Source organism: Pygocentrus nattereri, chromosome 25 (assembly GCF_015220715.1).
Source record: "Pygocentrus nattereri isolate fPygNat1 chromosome 25, fPygNat1.pri, whole genome shotgun sequence".
NCBI lineage: Eukaryota > Metazoa > Chordata > Actinopteri > Characiformes > Serrasalmidae > Pygocentrus > Pygocentrus nattereri.
Window position 1 is genome coordinate 24182741 of NC_051235.1, and position 18244 is coordinate 24200984.

The 18244-nt window shown below is 38.4% G+C and overlaps 1 protein-coding gene across 1 annotated transcript; it reads right to left on the reverse strand.

The window, feature by feature from the left end:
- Nucleotides 1–401: 401 nt before the first annotated feature.
- On the reverse strand, nt 402–17483 carry mfge8a (milk fat globule EGF and factor V/VIII domain containing a). Its single transcript, XM_017716426.2, has 10 exons — nt 17288–17483; nt 16112–16237; nt 15495–15626; nt 8276–8389; nt 7633–7814; nt 5802–5957; nt 5567–5711; nt 5126–5328; nt 3990–4148; nt 402–1955 (listed from the first exon to the last, which is right to left on the reverse strand). The coding sequence occupies exons 1-10, from the start codon at nt 17364–17366 to the stop codon at nt 1812–1814; spliced, it is 1440 nt and encodes a 479-aa protein (XP_017571915.1). The 5' UTR covers nt 17367–17483; the 3' UTR covers nt 402–1811.
- Nucleotides 17484–18244: the final 761 nt, after the last annotated feature.

The following is an 18244-nucleotide window of genomic DNA, read 5'->3' on the forward strand; positions in this document are numbered from 1 at the left end:
ATACGGACAGATCGGGATTCAGACATGACAAACTATAAACAGACTCAAGCAAACAAACATAGACCAATACATTCATACAAAGACTGGCAAACACAAGGGGCAAACACAGGGCTTAAATACACGGGACAGGTGAACACAATCAAGGGCGGAGTAACAAAACCAAAACAAAGGCACATGGAGTGGGAGGAGCCAATCGTAACAAATAGTCACACTTCATCAATGGGTGTTATGGGTATAGTTTATAGTTTAGTATAGTAGTTTATAGAGCTGACTGTATCTGGCAACTAGGCTCAAATCTTACATCATTCAAAGCCCCTTTGACAATATTTATCAGTTCATCAGTAAAAGCATATCAAGTTAAGGTTAATCAACCATATCTTTAAAAAACACAAGAGAGTGAATACGAGGAGAGTCCTTAAATCATTTATTAATGACGTATTTTACAAAAAGGTAGAAAAAAAACAAACAATCTACAGTTCAGACTGAATTTGGTTGTTGAAACTGTCAATAAATAAAAAGGAATAAAATGAAGTCTAAATTAGAAAACATACTAAAAAGAACAGAAATATAGAAATACAGGCGCTAATAATGCAAACGTTGCTGCTTCAGTGTAATATGTTGAGACATTTTTGAGACCTATCAACTAGTTAAAATAATAATACCAATTGTTTGCTTCTCCCTTTCTTGATCAAACTCTTTTACAATATTTATTTGTTGTTTTCTATCCATTTATTGCACAATCCCTGACTTTATAGTCTGATTACAAACATCATAAAAGAGTTTTAAAACTCTTTAATATCTAAAGGTAAAAATAACCACAAGCAAGGAGTCACTGGACACCACGTTGATTGCAGGGGGTCAATTTTGGATGCTTGAGGCACCTTTAGGTCGAAGCATCCATATCTCAAACTTTTAGCATAAAGACTGAAAATTAATCTTAAAGGTTTCAGAAAGCTTCTTTGTGCGATGCAATAGAAGAACTAAGTTTCATTCTCTAAAGCAGTGCTTCTCAAAGTGGTCCTCAGGGACCCCCATGAGGGTCCACATTTTTTTTGTGTTGCATGTTATGTTGAAGCAAAATTCTGGACCTCTGGGTGACCCTGAAGACTGGTTTGAGAAGCACTGCTTTCTTTAAAGAACTGCTTTTGTAAATGAGAGATTTAAGTGTGAAGAACTTTTTAAATTTAAAGAACCTACACATAATATAAAGTTTCTAGCAAGAACCCTCAAACTGGTTAAGAACATTTACATTATGTGTTCTTTAAATCTTTAAAAGGTTCTTCACACATCTAATATTTACATGATGCTTTAGGGAATCGAAAGCAGCGGTTTTACAGCATTGTACAAGGACTGAAAGGTTCTTTAGGGAACAAAAAATACTTTTTCTATGGTACTGCTCCAAAGAACCCTTATGGGAACCTTAATTTTTATGAGTACATGGTTGCTGAGTATCATAACATAACTGTAATATGTTTCTTTCATTAGATAAAAGTTCATACTACTTTCTTCAGGTGGTAACTTCAGCAACGTCAACAACATACAGTACAAAATTGGTAGAAAGTGCAAGTATTAACATTAGAAGCATATTAACAGCATTAGGAGGATAGAAAAAGGAAAACTGTTATGTAATTCTGAATCTGTTATAGACTTAAAGCCATCAAGACAATACAAAGTCAGTACAGTTTACTCTAAACGCACTAACAAACAGAGACCGTGCTACCCCCTGTGTAGTACACAGGTAAGCAGGAGCATGAGAAGTGGATCAGGGGTCAAACGGAGGGGTCGACGGCCTTTGTTCCTCCACATGGTCACTAAACTTCACAGCCAAGGAGCTCCATCCGCAGAGTGATGCGTTCATGCCACTCCCAGGGCAGGAAGCGCACAAACCGGGCGACGAAAGGCGGCTCAAATAAGTTCTTTTTGTGCGTGTTGTTGTCGATGTTGCCTGGAAAAACCTGAAGCAGATAAATGGACAGAAAAATCTTTTGTCATGTGGTGAGCGTACATTGGGTGGAGTCATCGCATCACACATAACTTTTAAGTTAAGCAATGCTGCTTGCTGGAAGCATGAAAGACCAACAAAAAAGACAGCTGGGACCCACAATACCAATCCATTTACCCACAATAACCATCCACAGAATGGAAGTTTCAACATAAGCCTTTCCTCAGGGAAGCCTCAAACTAAGCCATGATGAAAACCTTCAGCAGGAGAAACTGACCATGAGCTCCCACAGAACCCAAAAAACATCTCACAACAGAAATGGAGAATCTCAGCCAGAGCTAAATAAGAAACTGAGGATTGATATACCATAAAAAGCTGCACTGGCATGGGTGAGGCCACTGCTATAGGTCCCATAGGCTTTCATAAGCAGCAAATCAAGAACACAACCTAAACTAGTGCTGAACTCCAAATAAACAGGGATATTTTGGTCAAAATGACCAGCACCACATCCGTTGTAAACATGTCTACTTAAATTTGAGATTTTCAAGTTTAAAGATTAGAAAAACCCCTTCTGATGAAGTGACCTGAAAGTAAGAGGAGCTTTTGAAAACTTTTAACATTTTGGGGTAAACGTTTGAGGACAGGTTGTTATAAAACTTTTTTGTTTTCCACCAGCTGGCGAATTCAACGCTGAAGCCAGATTGCTAATTAACTTAATGTCTGTATTTATTAGCCTCTTCATTAGTGGCTCATCAGTGGATTTCTTTATCACTGTTGGGGTTTGGGGGTTCCAATGGCTATATATCGTATTCATGTAACACATGCTAGGTACAGAGAAAACATGAAGGACAAAGCACAAAAAGGACACAAATTAATTGAACTGATGAGGCTGAGGGATGCAAAGCTGAGCTATGAAACACTACATAATGGGCCTGTCACAATCATGGAATTTTAGGTAATGATTATTTGTCATATAATCAACTGATTAATAAGTTAATTGGCTTTTTTTTCATTTTATGCAGTTAATAAACTACAAGTCTAAAGCAGCTAAACTGGCTGATCAGCTGTCTTGTATATTACTTTGCAGATAACAAGAAATGATACACTGCACTATAGCAGGTCTACAGTAACACAGGCAACAAAATCTTACATTTTTCTCTCAAGCCTGTCAAAATTTGAATGAAAAACATTTGTTCTGCAAGCATACATGATAAATTTAGCATTAACTATATTTCCTATCAAATTGAAAAGTCAGAAGAAAGAGCTTACTTCTTTTAGTTACATTTATTTGGCTCAAGCCAACTGATAAAATTGTCCGTTACACTATGTTTATACAATATGATTGTAAAATCTAACGACTATGGAAAATAATTGTGGTCAGGCGATCAGTCGAATATGTAATAACTACTACTTAACATATCAAATGCTTGTTTTTGGCTGGAATGCCCCTTTAAGCACACTAACCATTTAACGCTAAGGCAAACATGTATGTGTTGACTAACAAAATTATTATATATTTAATATATAATATAATAATATATACAATATTATTATAATATACGTACAATAATATGATTTGTCAAATGCTGTCACATGTACTTAGATGTGCAAATAACAAGATTGATATTTTATTTCATGTCAAACTAGAATTTTGAGCAAGAAACAAATGCATAGGAATATACAGCACACTTCAGGGTCCTTTTATTGATACTCAGGTTAAACAAATTAAGCTCCTAGCGATGTGATTTCCTCTCTGAATGTGTGTTGTATGCATGCTCGGTCAGGGACTATTGCAGTGCATTCAACAATAAAGGCAGCATGGAGCTTCTTTTATACAGTGATAGAAAATACAGTAGACATGCTCCAATTCCAAATACTGATCCTTTTTTCTGCCTGGCTACTCTGAGGGCACATTACAATGAGTTAAAGGAATCAAAGACAAAACCTCTCAATGTATTGCCAGGTGTGACAGGGTTACGGTAAAGATCATTAAGAACAGAATAAAGAATTTAGAGTAGTACTACAAATGGAAAGAACGTTCACTGACCTTGTCTGTTTTGTTGCTTTGTTGTTCCTTTATAACTGTCCATGACTGACCATTGTCACTGTAAGCAATCTTAAAGCCAGACACAAACTGCACAACGCCAAAGTCTTTGGCTCCTTGAGTGATGATGCCTGTGATTCGTTTCGGCTTCTCCAGGTCCACCTAGAGACAACATGATATGAATCATGATCTGTAGTGTGACCTGGGTCAAAGCAAATAGGGAAGTGTTGTAGGGAACAGGTTATTCCTTACAACACTGCCATATGTTTCCCTATGTAAATAGAAAAGGCTACTTTCAGAGGCCAATAGGAAGCAGTAATGCATGAAATTGACTTAATTTAAATGAGTAAATAATTTTCATATGAATAAAATAAATTACACCAGCAGAAATACTGCCAAAGGTAAGTAAAATGAAAGACAGAATGTATTAATGTGGAAATGATGTAAACATTTGAATCGAGTAAATACAGTGCTTTTTGTAGTGCTAGCAAGTAAGCTTGGACAATCATTTAAATTTAGGCAAACGATAACTGCCTATAGAAAAAGCTTCCTCAATAAAAGATAATGTCCAAATTCAGTTATAATGTACCACATGTGAGTGTTACAGAGCCTTACCCTATAGCTTGCATTTTCCCGGATGGTAATATAATTACCACATAATTAACAATAGTGCTATCCTACAATATAGCTTAAAATGTATAATCATAACTATAATCTGTGGTTTTCTGTGTTTGTTTTGCTGTAAACCAAACTGTTGTACTGGTGTCCTTCTTCTGAACAAGCTCATCCTTTTTACTGTAGAGATTATCAGAACATAAGAGTTTCTTTGTTTCATTTGCACGTTTCCCAGCATTCTCTGCCAGGCGGAAATCTATGTTATAATCTTTCCAAAGTGCATTCAAAGTATGTATGTGTGCAGTTAATTAGTTTGTTATGTTTTGTTTGTACAATCTATAAATAGGTATAGTACTTAAATAATTAAGTATAGTATGTTTAAGCACAGTATAGTATTGTATAATGTTTAATCTAATGGTTGACTACAATAATACACAAATAAAAGCTAAGCAATAAAAAAGTTGTGTAAAAGAGAACAATAATGTAAATTTTTATAGAGCCGTTTCAAAAGAAGCCTGGGTCACCTGAAGCCAATCTGAGCGGTCGTTGAAGTCTGCAGACCAGGCATTAGTCTTGCCCTGCTTGTCCAGGCGAGCAAAATGGGGGAGCCAGGTGAATGCGTCTATACCCCAGGTGCGGAAAACACTAGAAGCTGATATCTGGCCATCTGAGATAAGACGAGACTTCATACCCAGAGGCTCAACACAACCAACCGCACTGGAAAGCACTGTAAACAAACAGTTGGAAGAGACAGGAAATGATAGATACACTGACAGAGGCAATAATATAACTATGACTAACGAGACAGATGGGAATGAGCAGATGAGACATAAACATTTATTTCAGTTGCAAATGAATAATAAATACATAGAAGTAAGTATAGAATGCATTCCAATTTGTTCCAATTCGTTGGCTCTTGGAAGATTAAAATAGAATGTTACTTTTTCATTATTAAAGCAGATTACCATTGAGCTCGCAACCAATCAGCTCCATGCGCAGGGTGCATGCTTTGCGGCACACCACGGGGATAATGCGGATGAACTGGGCCACAATTGGGGGGTCAAAGAGGTTCGTCTTGGTACTTTCATTGTCTACGTTCCCAACAAAGACCTGCAGGAACAGCAGCAGAGGAGTAAACAGTAATGGACATATTAGTGTTTTTAAAAAATGTAAACTGAAAGGTTTCACTTTACTACTCACCCTGTCTTTCTTCTGGCCATCATTTCGATAGATTGTGTAGACTTTGTCATCAAAGCTTGAGGCCACCTTGAAAGCCTTGATGAATTCAGCTGTCCCTATGCGACTGGCCCCTTGAGTGATGATGCCAGTGAGACGCATCTTCTTCTGCAAGTCAATCTAAAATACAGTTAAAATGTTGGAGCAGAAATTAACATTAGCATATAACAGCGGTTTCCAAAGTCAGTCCCGGGGACGCTACAGTCTGCATTTTTTTCTCCAGTCTAACAAACCTGACCCCGCATATGGTGTGGGCTTGTTAACTAGTTATTGGGTTAAATCAGGTGTGCAAGCTGAGAGAAAGCACAAGAATGTGCATTGCATGGTCCCTAAGACTGTTCTTGGCAAATATCATTTATTCCTTCTTAGGGCTGTCACTATCAATAATATGAGTAATTAAGAAATCTAGCAATTATTCTGATAATTACGTAAATAATCTCTTTTTTTTGCATTAACAATTTGCTTAACTGAACAGTAACAAAACTATGCAGAAATTTTCAAAGTTTCCAAAAAACTGAAAAAGACAAAAAGGAAGTCATTAAAATGTAAAAACACTAAAAAAAACGTCAAAAACTGCATGTAAATGTCCAGTAATATTTACCAGACTGTTTCACACTCTGAGAGAAGTGCATTAGGTGTGAGTGACCAATCCTGGTCCTGGAGATCTACCTCCCTCACACTTGATCCAGATAATAAGGCTTTCAGAAGCATCTGAATATTATAGCCAGGTGTGTTGGATCTTAACTTTCCAGGATGGTAGACCTCCAGGACAAGGACTGGGCACCCCTGCATTAGGGTATCTGTTGGTATGAGCAAATTTAAAGGGTCCCTGCATTTTATTTTTCCCTGTGAGGTCCACTTATAATGTTAGTGTAATTTTACGTACCACAAAAAGTAATAATTCATTTATACATGACCATTTTCCCAGTGTTAAAAAGGCTGTCTTTGCTACTGTGCCTTTTTTAAAAAGTAGCCTGGGCTGAAACACTCCTGTTAACTTCAAACTTAATGGGTGGAGCTAAATCGCCTTAGGTTGGATAAGTAGACAAATGTAAATATGTTGGTTTTCGTTACATCACAGACGCAGGCTGCTTTTGCAGCTTAACTTCCATATATAGACTGGGGAGTGAATGGAGCACTTGGAAACTTTAGCAATGTTTACACTCCATCAAACTATTTTATTTCAAAACAGTTAAGAAAGTTTGTCATGTTAATGACATCTTGCATGCTCCACTGAACCAGTCATCACTTGCCATGCATTCACATATTATGATATAGCATATATGTTTACCACAGTAACCTGTACCACTCCTAGAATCATTTCTGTTATTGTTTTTGTTATTGTTTCTAAGGGTTAACAAAATATTATGTTAGTTTCAAACTACCAATGGTGTTCTTTAACTTTCCACACAGGGCTTAGTGTTGCTGCTATTTATCCTTCACAGTGCAAATTAATTACTTTTTATTATTCATTGAAAATATACATTTTTATTGATTAATTATTTTAATTGAATAATTGATATTAATGACAGCCCTATATATTTGATTTAGAAAAAAGTAAACAAAACATTATCCTAATGGTCTGACATCCACTCTGCTTCACTTAATTTGCAGTTCATGTCATTACTGTTTATTAGTTACTGTTGTTTACAGACTCACAGACTCTATAACTGGCATAGGTCTTTTCATATGAAACAACCTTCAGTCTTCTAAAAGTATTCACACTACTTATAATATGGGTACAAAACATGCAAGCCAAAAATGGAACACTCTTTCAGAGATATCTGTAACTAACCTCAATCCAGGGATTTTTGTCATGAGGAGCTGAGCTCCAGGCGTTGACCATGCCCTGATTGTTGAGGCGTGCGAGTTCAGGACCCCAGCGCTGGAGCCCCAGAATGCCAAAGTCTACTGAAGAGGCTGAAATCTGGGACTCCACAATACCCCCCGTTTCCATTCCTAACAAAGAGATACAGCCTGCCACAAGCACAGACACATATCATTACTGAGCAATGTAAAGCACTTTGTGTAATGTATTTATTACTTAAAAATCAGACACTGTATTAATGTGTCCGGCTCTTTTAGAATGAATCCAGCGTGACACATTGGAAGTTGTTTCTAATTCGCAAAGTTCAGTGTGTGGATGGTAAAGGAAATCGCTGTTGCCGGAAGGAAACCCAGTATCTCCAGTTTTTAGGTTTTTCAGTTTTTGACATAATATAAAGATGCATGTTGTCCTTTACACTGTTTGTAAACTTTGTAATGAATGGACTAAAAGAAATTACCTAAAATAACTCAGAAAAAAATCTGGTTCCACTGACTTACATTAAAAGTAAAGTAGGTTTTTTCCTTTTCCTATAAAGCTAGCATTTTGGAGATACAAGGTTTTCTTCTGACAACAGCGAAATGTATTTTTATTATTCAGGATTTATACTTACTTAGTTGGCAATTCTTGCCTACATAGGGCGAAGGGCACTGGCAGGTGTAGTCTCCATCCAGGTCTCGACATTTGCCCCCATTCTGACAAGTCTGGTTAGTACAGTCATTCACATCTATGGAAATTGCAAAAGATTCTAAAATCACACTAAAAAGTTCAAATTTGAATCCATTTCTTTTATACAGTGCTTTAAAAGCTTCTCTTTCAATTTCAACCTGAAACCGCGAGTCTTATAAGTCCTACATAACCGCTTTTCTGTTATTTTCACACAGTTAAGTGAAAAGTTCTCTGTTAACAGTTGACCTAACTTTGACCTTCCTCAATTTTTTAAACCCAATCTTCCCCTCAGTGTAGTCATTGCTAATTCCCTACAGACTACATACAACTCCATCAAACAGTGACCCCGGGGCTTCCTTCTGTCAGATGTCTGACTGCAAAGGGCTGTGTTGTCACTGGGGAATAGAACCCATGATCAGCAGTTACTTGTTCAAATAAATAACGACAGCAAACTGATAAAAAATATATTTTGAATTGTCTTGCTAAACATTTTGAAATCTTTGCATTGTTTCTTTCTGTAATTTCATAACATCAGAGTGGCACAACTGTCCAACTGCTTTAATGCTTTGCATTAAGCAAGAGCTCAAATCCCTCCCAACCCCCCATATCAGGGACACTATGTGATAAGAGGCGTGAGAGACTGTAAGCAGACATTAACAATGACTCAGTAGGGAGGAGGAACTGAGAAAGCAATTTCAGCATATATGGAAGTGACCACATTCACTGTTTTTCTGTTGTTTTGTTTTTATTTTTTTAGGCAAGCTCAATGTAAACTGCATGTTTTTATTAATGTGTCTAAGTTAAGGCCTGTAAAATGCAGTTTAAGTTGAGCTTACTTAAAAAAAAAACAAATAAAACGACTTATGTGGTTACTTCCATATATGCTGAAACTGCTCACTCAGTTCCTTCCCCCAGGCCAGGGACACGTGTGATAAGAGGAGTGGTCAGCAGACATTACCAATGGCTCAGCTGGGGGTGGGGGTTGGGGGGGGACTTAACTTAAACACAGTAATAATAAAAGTAGGGCCAGAGTCCTAAAACGTCTCTTTTAATGTCTTTTCTAAGCTAATATTCTGTGATTTATGTATCCAAAAGGTCACTTATAAGGTCACAATAAAATCAAAGCACTTTAAACTTCAAATCACACTGGAAATCAGTGAGTGAAAGTGATCACTGGTCCGCTGTTATCAATAGTGAAAGGTTATTGAATTTGCTGCTAGGAGCATTTAATTGAGCAGGTCTGGAAAGCATATGAATATGTGTGAAATGAATGAAGTAGAAAGCAGCACAATGCAAAGGCTGTCTAGTTTTGCAGAAAGATGCAGGTGTGCTCTCCCTCCTTTAAAGGAGCCTCAGGCTTGCTACTACAGTGGATGCTCTGTGTCCAGCTGGGTGGGATAGTCGACCCTCTAGAAAAGTCACAATAGACTGTAAAAGCGGCATGTTTGGGGAAAGTAAACGTATACCAATGCTCTGATAAAGGACTTGGAAGTGGTGTTTTCAACCCTTTTCTCTTTACACACAGCAGATGTTGTTGAACCTAATTACTGTTTTCAAACAGGCGGCACTGTAGGAATGTGGTGACGCACAAAGAAAAGCCTGGGAATGCACAGCACAGACAGAGGTCATGACCTCAGATAAAACCCTGGATAGACTCAGGAGCAATCCAACACCTGCAGAGGGTAGGATGAGCAGGGGTATTAAAAGATCTCTAGAGGAGCTAACATTTAGCTCTAGTGTGTCATTTACAGGTCAACATGTAGGATGCTGACTGTAAATTATGATGTGAAAGATACTTATTTGTCTTAAGTCAATACATGAATGCACCTTTCTAGAGTCCTCCTTAAGGTGAGCACTGTGAGAAATCAACAGTGATCTTTAGAAAGCCCTTTCTTCTATGATGTCCATGTTGACATTGGCTTGTTTTAAAGTAGACAACATTTCTTCAAAATTTCTGAATAGTTCAATAGGATGTAAACAAAGTCAGAGTGGTTTGATATAAAATATGCCATTCTAGAGAAAATGAGCAGGTCAGAATTGTTCACAGCACTGAAAAGTAGAGGTCTGAGGTCTGAAGAGTTCAATGCCTGTAAAAGTCACCTCACAGAAAGTCATGACATTATACAGTTACAAATACACTGCCTGATGCCTGAACATTGTTTTCCTTTTTTAATGGAATTTTGTCCTAAAATGCAGGTAAATGCAGAGTGTTGTAAGGTTAGTTAACTTTTCTCCACTATTTTACCTTTATCAGAATTACAAAAAGAAACTCAAAGATGTCTATTCTCACTGGTCATTTTGATATCATGACTCCTAGTTCCTATTTCCAGTCTTCTAGTTTCTCTACAGCATGCCACTTCAGATCATCTCAAACCACTCTGAATGACTATAGCTCAGTGTTTATATCTCAACTTCTGAACTATGTGGAAATCAGTGGAACTTCACTTTAACTGTTTGCAGTTCCCCATAGTCACCACAGGGGGGCAGATTTTTGCCAGGGTCACTACTATATTTATCTCATAATCAGACCTTTCATGCAAGTACTGTCATTTAAGATAATAGTAGGATTTGGCCTACATCGCTGGTTACTATAATCTTACATTTTCAGATTGTCATTTAACCATACTTGCTAATTAGCTCACAGTGGTATAAAGGTTTCATGATTTCTGAACCTAAGCCTTATTTTACAGACCCAATAAATGTATTTACTACAATAAATAGTGGCTTGTAATGATTATTTGAATAGTCAAATGTAAACAAAGTCTGTTTGATGTGAAAAGTTCTGTTCTAGAGTCAGAATTGTTTACAGTGGTGGTGATTAGGATCCAGATGTCCAAAGCATTTAACACCTCTAAGCTTGTCCATGAAATGGTTATTAATTCATGGCTCGTCGCTTGGGGCATTGTTTTATGACAAGTTTGAGAAAGCTTTGACCTAAACTATGTTTTTTTATAAGCAGGGCAATGTCAATGTCAAATAATACCCAAAGAAATCATATTTTTCTGACTTACTACTATTTTACTACAGTCAATATTGTATTTGCATTGTAGACATCATGATCCGTGGTTCCTGTCATCACCATTGCAAAGAAACCCAATCTGTTAAATTTCTCTACAATGCTTTTCTAATTCACTATAGAAGGCACTGTTAAAGACACTGCTTTGAGATCATTTTGAGAAAAAATTTTGGCCTAAAACACCTTTTCAAATCCAAGCATGACAGAGAGGTAGATGCAGGGCTTTTAAAGTCATTTAAGTCTTCAGATGTCTGGTCCACCACTATGAAAAATCTGACTCTGTAAGTTTCTCTAGAGTGAAGCATTTCCCACCACACTGCTGCGAAAGACTTCAATTACACTTAATGACTATATTCTTAATTCTGAAAAAAAGGTTAGTGTACTTTCCCCTTTGTGGATTAATAAATGTTTTATTAATGTTTATTCGATGCCAGTTTTTGCTGGAACATGAACACCACCCGTTCTACCTTGAAGTACTCAGTGTGTGTTTATCACAGACACAGCAGTCAGAAGTCCAAACACAACACTGAAAGACCATAATCTAAAAGCCAGACAGCACATTCGCGTCAGCACAGAGGGCAGTTATTGAGCACTGTTCTCTAAACTGCTAAGAGGATTGAAGGAAACTCAAAAACAACTCACCCTCATCTCAGCAGTCTCCCACGCTCAGACACAGTCTCATTCAATCTGGGTCAGAGGTGCAGCTAAAGCTTTACTGCAGAGTAAGACTACTCCTTTGATGTAAGGGGCACTAAGTAGCAAATTTACTAATGTTTTGCACCATCACATGACCCATAATGTGTCCTATAATAAGATGAGAGGGGTCGTCACTGTTCTCCTGTGCTTCTGCCTCATTGCATGCACATTTATGTAATCAGTCACAGTTTGAGGATACAGTTGTGGATACAACACAGGTCATATTTGTTGAACCTACACTGTGTATGTCTTGGGGATTTGGAGACCTCTCTGATGAAACCGTGTAATTGCAATGGAGGAATGATTGTAAGCATGTTAAAATAGTCTTAAGATTAGATTAAGATTAAGTGATTAAGTGACCCTTCTTAGTCCCGCAACGGGGAAATTTCACCTCCGCATTTAACCCATCTGGGTAGTGAAACACCACATACACACTAGGGGGCAGAGAGCACACTTGCCCGGAGCGGTGGGCAGCCCAAATCCGCAGCGCCCGGGGAGCAGTTGGGGGTTAGGTGTCTTGCTCAAGGACACCTCAGCCATGTGCTGTCGGCTCTGGGGATAGAACCAGTGACCTTCCGGTCACGAGGCTGGATCCCTAACCTCCAGCCCTATTCAGAACTTAGTCAAAACTTGGCGAAGAACATGTCTTCTGAGGGTGTAAGTGAATTATCTACTACTCTCAGCACATCTTCATCAGTAATGCAAATTTAATTTGCATTTCAGATCTAAACATCAAGCCGGCCCTTCATTTTAAGCCTGTGCGTGTGATGTTAATATGTAAATACATATGTGTAGGCCAAAAACAACCAAAAAGTTTTATGTTACTATTTCAGGCTTTACAGAGTGACTTGCCTCAGTGCATGGTCATCATATTTCTCTGTAATGATGCTTATTTCAATTTTAACAAAAAATCTTTCATAGCCCAGCTTTAATTGTGAAGTTGCGCTTGTGATAATTTGCATGGAAATTCTTAGAAGAAAACCTTCTAAACTGGCCACCCTCACCAGAGCAAAGGGTCAGTAGACTGTCAGTAAATAGCACTTCTCTTAGAAACACTGCTTTTAAAAGTAAAGTAGTAAACTTATTACTCTGTGACTTACAGAGTGTTGGAGCATGGAATTAAATCAATCCCATTATGAAACAAAATAATCTGACAGTTCTTTCCACTCTGGTGTTTAGAAGAAAGGTTACTTAGCTCATCCCAGCACACCGAGGCCTCATGTTTGTGGTTTTAGATTGCATGTGGCATCGGTAGTTGTTTAAAAATACAGTTCAGAAAAAAAGTGTTCAGAATAAAGCATTTTACTCTGCTGTTCTTAAGGTGTTCCTGGACCTCACCTCAGCTCCTCATTAAGTTTGATGAATAAACATATTCTGGAACCTTCTGGGCAGTCGAACGCCCAGACTGGGATGTACAAGGCTACTTTAGTATAAAACCTCTTAGAGGTTGATTAGAGCTTGGCTAATTGTACTGAAGGTGATTCTATGGTGGCTGTTCCTGGCTGAGACTGGATCTCTATGACTGCCAGCAGCTGGGACTACACAAGACACATTAGGATGCTTTCTAAAATCTACTTGCCATTCTTAATCCAAGGAATTTTCCATCACATAGGTAAAACTAAGAAAATTCAAAAGATCGCAGAAGATCAGATAAACTGGGAACTCTGTGGGTCTGAATGCAGTAATCTGTCAATATAAAGCCTTAACTTAACCTTTTATGTACCTACTAAAGCTGTGAGCCTCTGCTAACAGAAACTGGGTCAAAATGTCAACACATACAGACTGCTAGACTTCAAGCTACAGTTCTGTTGTTTAATAGGGGAATTCCACTGATTTATCAAATGCTGTGGGTAATTGAACTGTTAAGATGTAAATCAAGTTATTCAGACTGTTTTGATGTGAAATGCTCCATTCTAGAGAAAGTCACCAAGTCATTGTTTACATGGCGGTGATAAAATCAAAACATCTCAAGAGTTTAATGCCTGTAAAGCTCCCTCACAGAAAGCCATTGCATGAAATGGGAATGAATACACTTCCAAATGCCTGAGACTGTTTTATGATAGTTTTGACATAAAGTTTTCTCCTGAAATATTTTACATGCAGGGCATTGTAAGGCTAAATTATACCCACAGAAAAACACATTTTTCTGAATAACCATCAACAACCAAAACCGCATACGTTTGCGCTGTTGACATTATGACCCCTGGTTCCTATCATCGCCATTGCAAAGAAATCTGATCTGCTAAATGTCTCTACAGTGCTAGTCTATTTCACTATACTACTTCACATCAAGCCACTCTGAATGACTTTGTTTACATCTCAACAACTGAGTTATACCATGTAGAATTCCCCTTTAGGTTTGCTGCACTGGCTATATAATACCTCAGACTGTCTTTAAAATCACATGCAAAGAGCATATTGTCATAAACAGCACACAGCTTGCCAGGACTGGAAAATAATAACAAAGCCTATTTAAACTCCCCTTTAGTTATAGGCCTCCCTAACCACATGCATACGCTCTGCATCCTGGGTGCGGCTGTATGACTATAGTTATGGCTCCAACTGAGCAGCTGAACATCTCAAACTGAAATAAATACTTCCCACACATACAGCATAGTTTCTCTGTGTCAGCAACTGGCTTTATTGCCACAATAGACTGCCACAGAAACAGTCATGTAGTAGAAATGCTCCTGCTATAACCTTGGAAAAGAGTGTGTCATAGGAAAAATGCTGATTTTAGAACTGTGACCAAAAGGGGGTTCTTTCAAGCTATCGCCTGTTGAGTCCCTGGTGATTCATGATATGAATAAACAATGTACTGTAAGACATTTTTGAGAAGGAAACTGGGTCTGCCTAATATTCAATTTTATTTCGTTCCATTTTAACATTTAATATTTTATCTGATGCTTACAAAGCAGCTTTAAAGGGCTCATATCATGACAAACCTAATCTCTCACTTTTTTGAGCTGAAAGGGTTTGATGTATGTAAACACTGTTGAAGTTTTAGAACATTCCGGTCACTCCCCAGTCCAGTCAAGTAAGCTGCGAAAACAGCTTGTTTATGTCACGAAAATCAGCACATTTGGATATATCCACTGATTGAGCCTATAGCAGTTTAGCTCTGCCCATTGACGCTGAAGGAATATTTCAGCCTAAACTGCTTGCGTGATGAGGCACTGGGCAGTCAATCATAACAGAGACCTTTTACATATATCAGGCTAAAGGGCACAGCAGCCTGTTTATTTAGAAAGGATAAAGAAAAGTTAATCCTATCAATCGTGATTATGTTAGGTACATTAACCTGCACAAATGTTATGAGTGGATCTCAGCGGGAAAGGAACCTAATATGGCAAAAACTGAATATATTGGAAAATGAGAAAATGAAGTGGGTCTTTGGAAAGCAGTTATGGTCAGTTTCTTTACTGTAGTGTTTAGAAGGTGCTATACTCACTGATCTGGCAGTTGACGCCCTCAAAGCCGGACGGGCACTTGCAGACGTAGCCATTAAAAACATCCCCTCGTCTAGACTTCTCAATCACCTCACATTCGCCATCATTTTTACATGGGCTGGGGCTACATGGACCTGCCAGAGCGCAATCATAGAGACAAACACCTAAAACCAGCCTCTTTTTAAAGTTTTCATATGGAGCTTTAGGCAGTGCACGGTGACATATTATCTATACTGTATCCATATTGGTGTCACCCAACAGTACTGATTTTTAATGGTACTGATAGCTAACTGCAAATGTATATCATTCCAGGACACTACAGATTTGAAATGCATAAATAAATAGTAAATTTCCTTTAAGGAAAATTTGATTTATGTCTGGTTTACACAGACGCAGAAGAAACAAAACAAGATTTCAAGCTTTTTCAAGCAAAACAAGCTTAGTCAGGTTTTTAAGGCATTCCTTTAGCATAGAGTACCACTAAAAACCTACACTCAGGACGCATGGGGTCATAACAGAACTCAAGTATCATTTGATACTGAGACATACTTAAAGAATATTATGATATTGACCTAAAGACTTGCTGCGGTTAATTGCATAAACATGACATGACTGTTACCGCTCTCCGTGGTGTTGCAGATGTCTCCTGCAAATCCCTCAGCACAGATGCAGATGAAGGGTTCCTGTCCTATGCCAGTCACGCACGTGCCTCCATTATCGCACAAGTTCACCTCGCAGTAGTCTCCTACGAGGACGCAGAAACATCAGAGCATATAAACAGGAATTCCACTGATTTCAGGCTTGACACAAGAGCAGGCCAGTCACTGGATTCATTTTGGGTTTGAGATTGACTGGTCCTGCATGTTAAGTTTTGTGAGATAAAGACAGACAAACAGGAGGGGAATGCTTTTCACACTGCTCAATTGAAGCGGCACACAGGACGGTACAAAAGGGTCCGAGCTGTGAGCCGCATGGCCAATGGGGCTACTGCACTTGCACAATGCTGATACTGACCACAAGCATTAAACACATTCTATAACAATTTACAAGATAAAGAAGACGGTGGCATTTAAAACTGTACGTTGAAGGCTGGTTAGGTAAAAAACTACAGAATGTTGAAAGAAAAGGGGGATACATTTGGTAAATTTCTAAATTTACAGGGTGTGAATTATGGTTCCTGTTGAACAACCTTTTTACATAAAGGGGAACCCTTTTAATGTTTAAGAACCTCCACATAATGTAAAGGGTCCAACAACCTTTTTACATAAAGGGGAACCCTTTTAAACTTTTAAAGCCTCCATATAATGTAAAGAGTCTATGCCAAGTAATAGTTTTGCCTAGAACCCTACATTCAAGCTGAGAACCATTATGGAGCCTTTATGTACAGAGTGTACAAACACAAACAAGCTACACAGCGCATGTGCAGGGCCGTTCAGAAAGGATTTGTGGAGGATATGTATATCTTATGAGCTAATTCAGGTTACAGCACAGACCGTTAAGCTCCAGCAAGACAGTTGTGATACTGACCGAAGACTAAAGGGAAATTATATTGCTTTGATTCTCTTAAGAAATGTGCTCAAAGAAAAAGATACAGGGAAGACTTAATATATACTTAATAGTATATTAAGACTGAAAAGCAATTATCAAATTATCAAGTTAAATCAGACAAGCTGGGCCAACTGATGCCTTTATGGACCAGTTCAAGGTCTTCAACTGAACTGAGCAGTAAAACAGGACACAAGCTGCCTGACACAAATCACAACCAAGCACTGTTACAGAATGAGAAATGACTTACCATTCACACTGCAAATACAGCAAAGGATTAAACTGGCGAGAATAAACCCAGAGGAACGATAGACACTTCTGAGCCTCATACTGGTCCACTGCTACTGACCGTTTCTTTCCACCGAGACGTCCTGAGTGTTTAATTTTCCAGGATTCCTGACGTCAGAGCGCTGGGCTCCTTTTTTACTGAGGCCCGTTTTTACTGAGGATTAATTTGATCCAGTGGGGCTGCTCGATTCTCGGAGTCGGCTCGAATCCGATTCCAAGAATCGATTCCACACCAGAATTTTCTCCATTCTCACTTCCAAAAGTAAAGCATAAAGGAAGACAGTGGCCGAAATGAACAGTATACAGTTAATTACACTCTATTATGACTGAGCGTACGGATGAAAACGGCTCTTATGAAGGTGAAGTCAGCTTCTTATTGGAATTTTCCTCATCCACCTTAAACTGAAACGAGGCGTCCTTAGGAACACAATATGCCAGTTTACTTAACCTATATGACTTATCTTAGCATGGCTCTGGAGAGCTAACGTTAGATTTTAGCTGGAATTTGTACCTGTTTCTCCGATGTGTTGTAGAGGGCATTTTTCAGATTTCCCCAAAAGTCTGTGTATAAGCGAGTCCAAAGCTTTAGAGTGGAATCTCGATTCCTAGGAATCAGAGAATCGACTCGCTAGGGATCGACTCCCAGCCTTATGTTCTGCTATTTCTGGCTCGATGGCGGCAATAATCAAGCTGGCAGGCGAATTAATACGCACAGATTAGTTTTGGGGTCTCAGTGTATTCAGTACGCGTTTGATTTCCCCGTGTGATGTGATACGAAGCGAAGTGAGCAACTTACTTGCAGCTTCCGACTCATTTGGCTCCTTTTTCGCACCATCTCATTCGTGGCTTCTCATTCAGCGAACCACGGTTAGCCACAGGGACAGTTCACTTAGTGAAATATTTCATTTAGCAGAGCTAT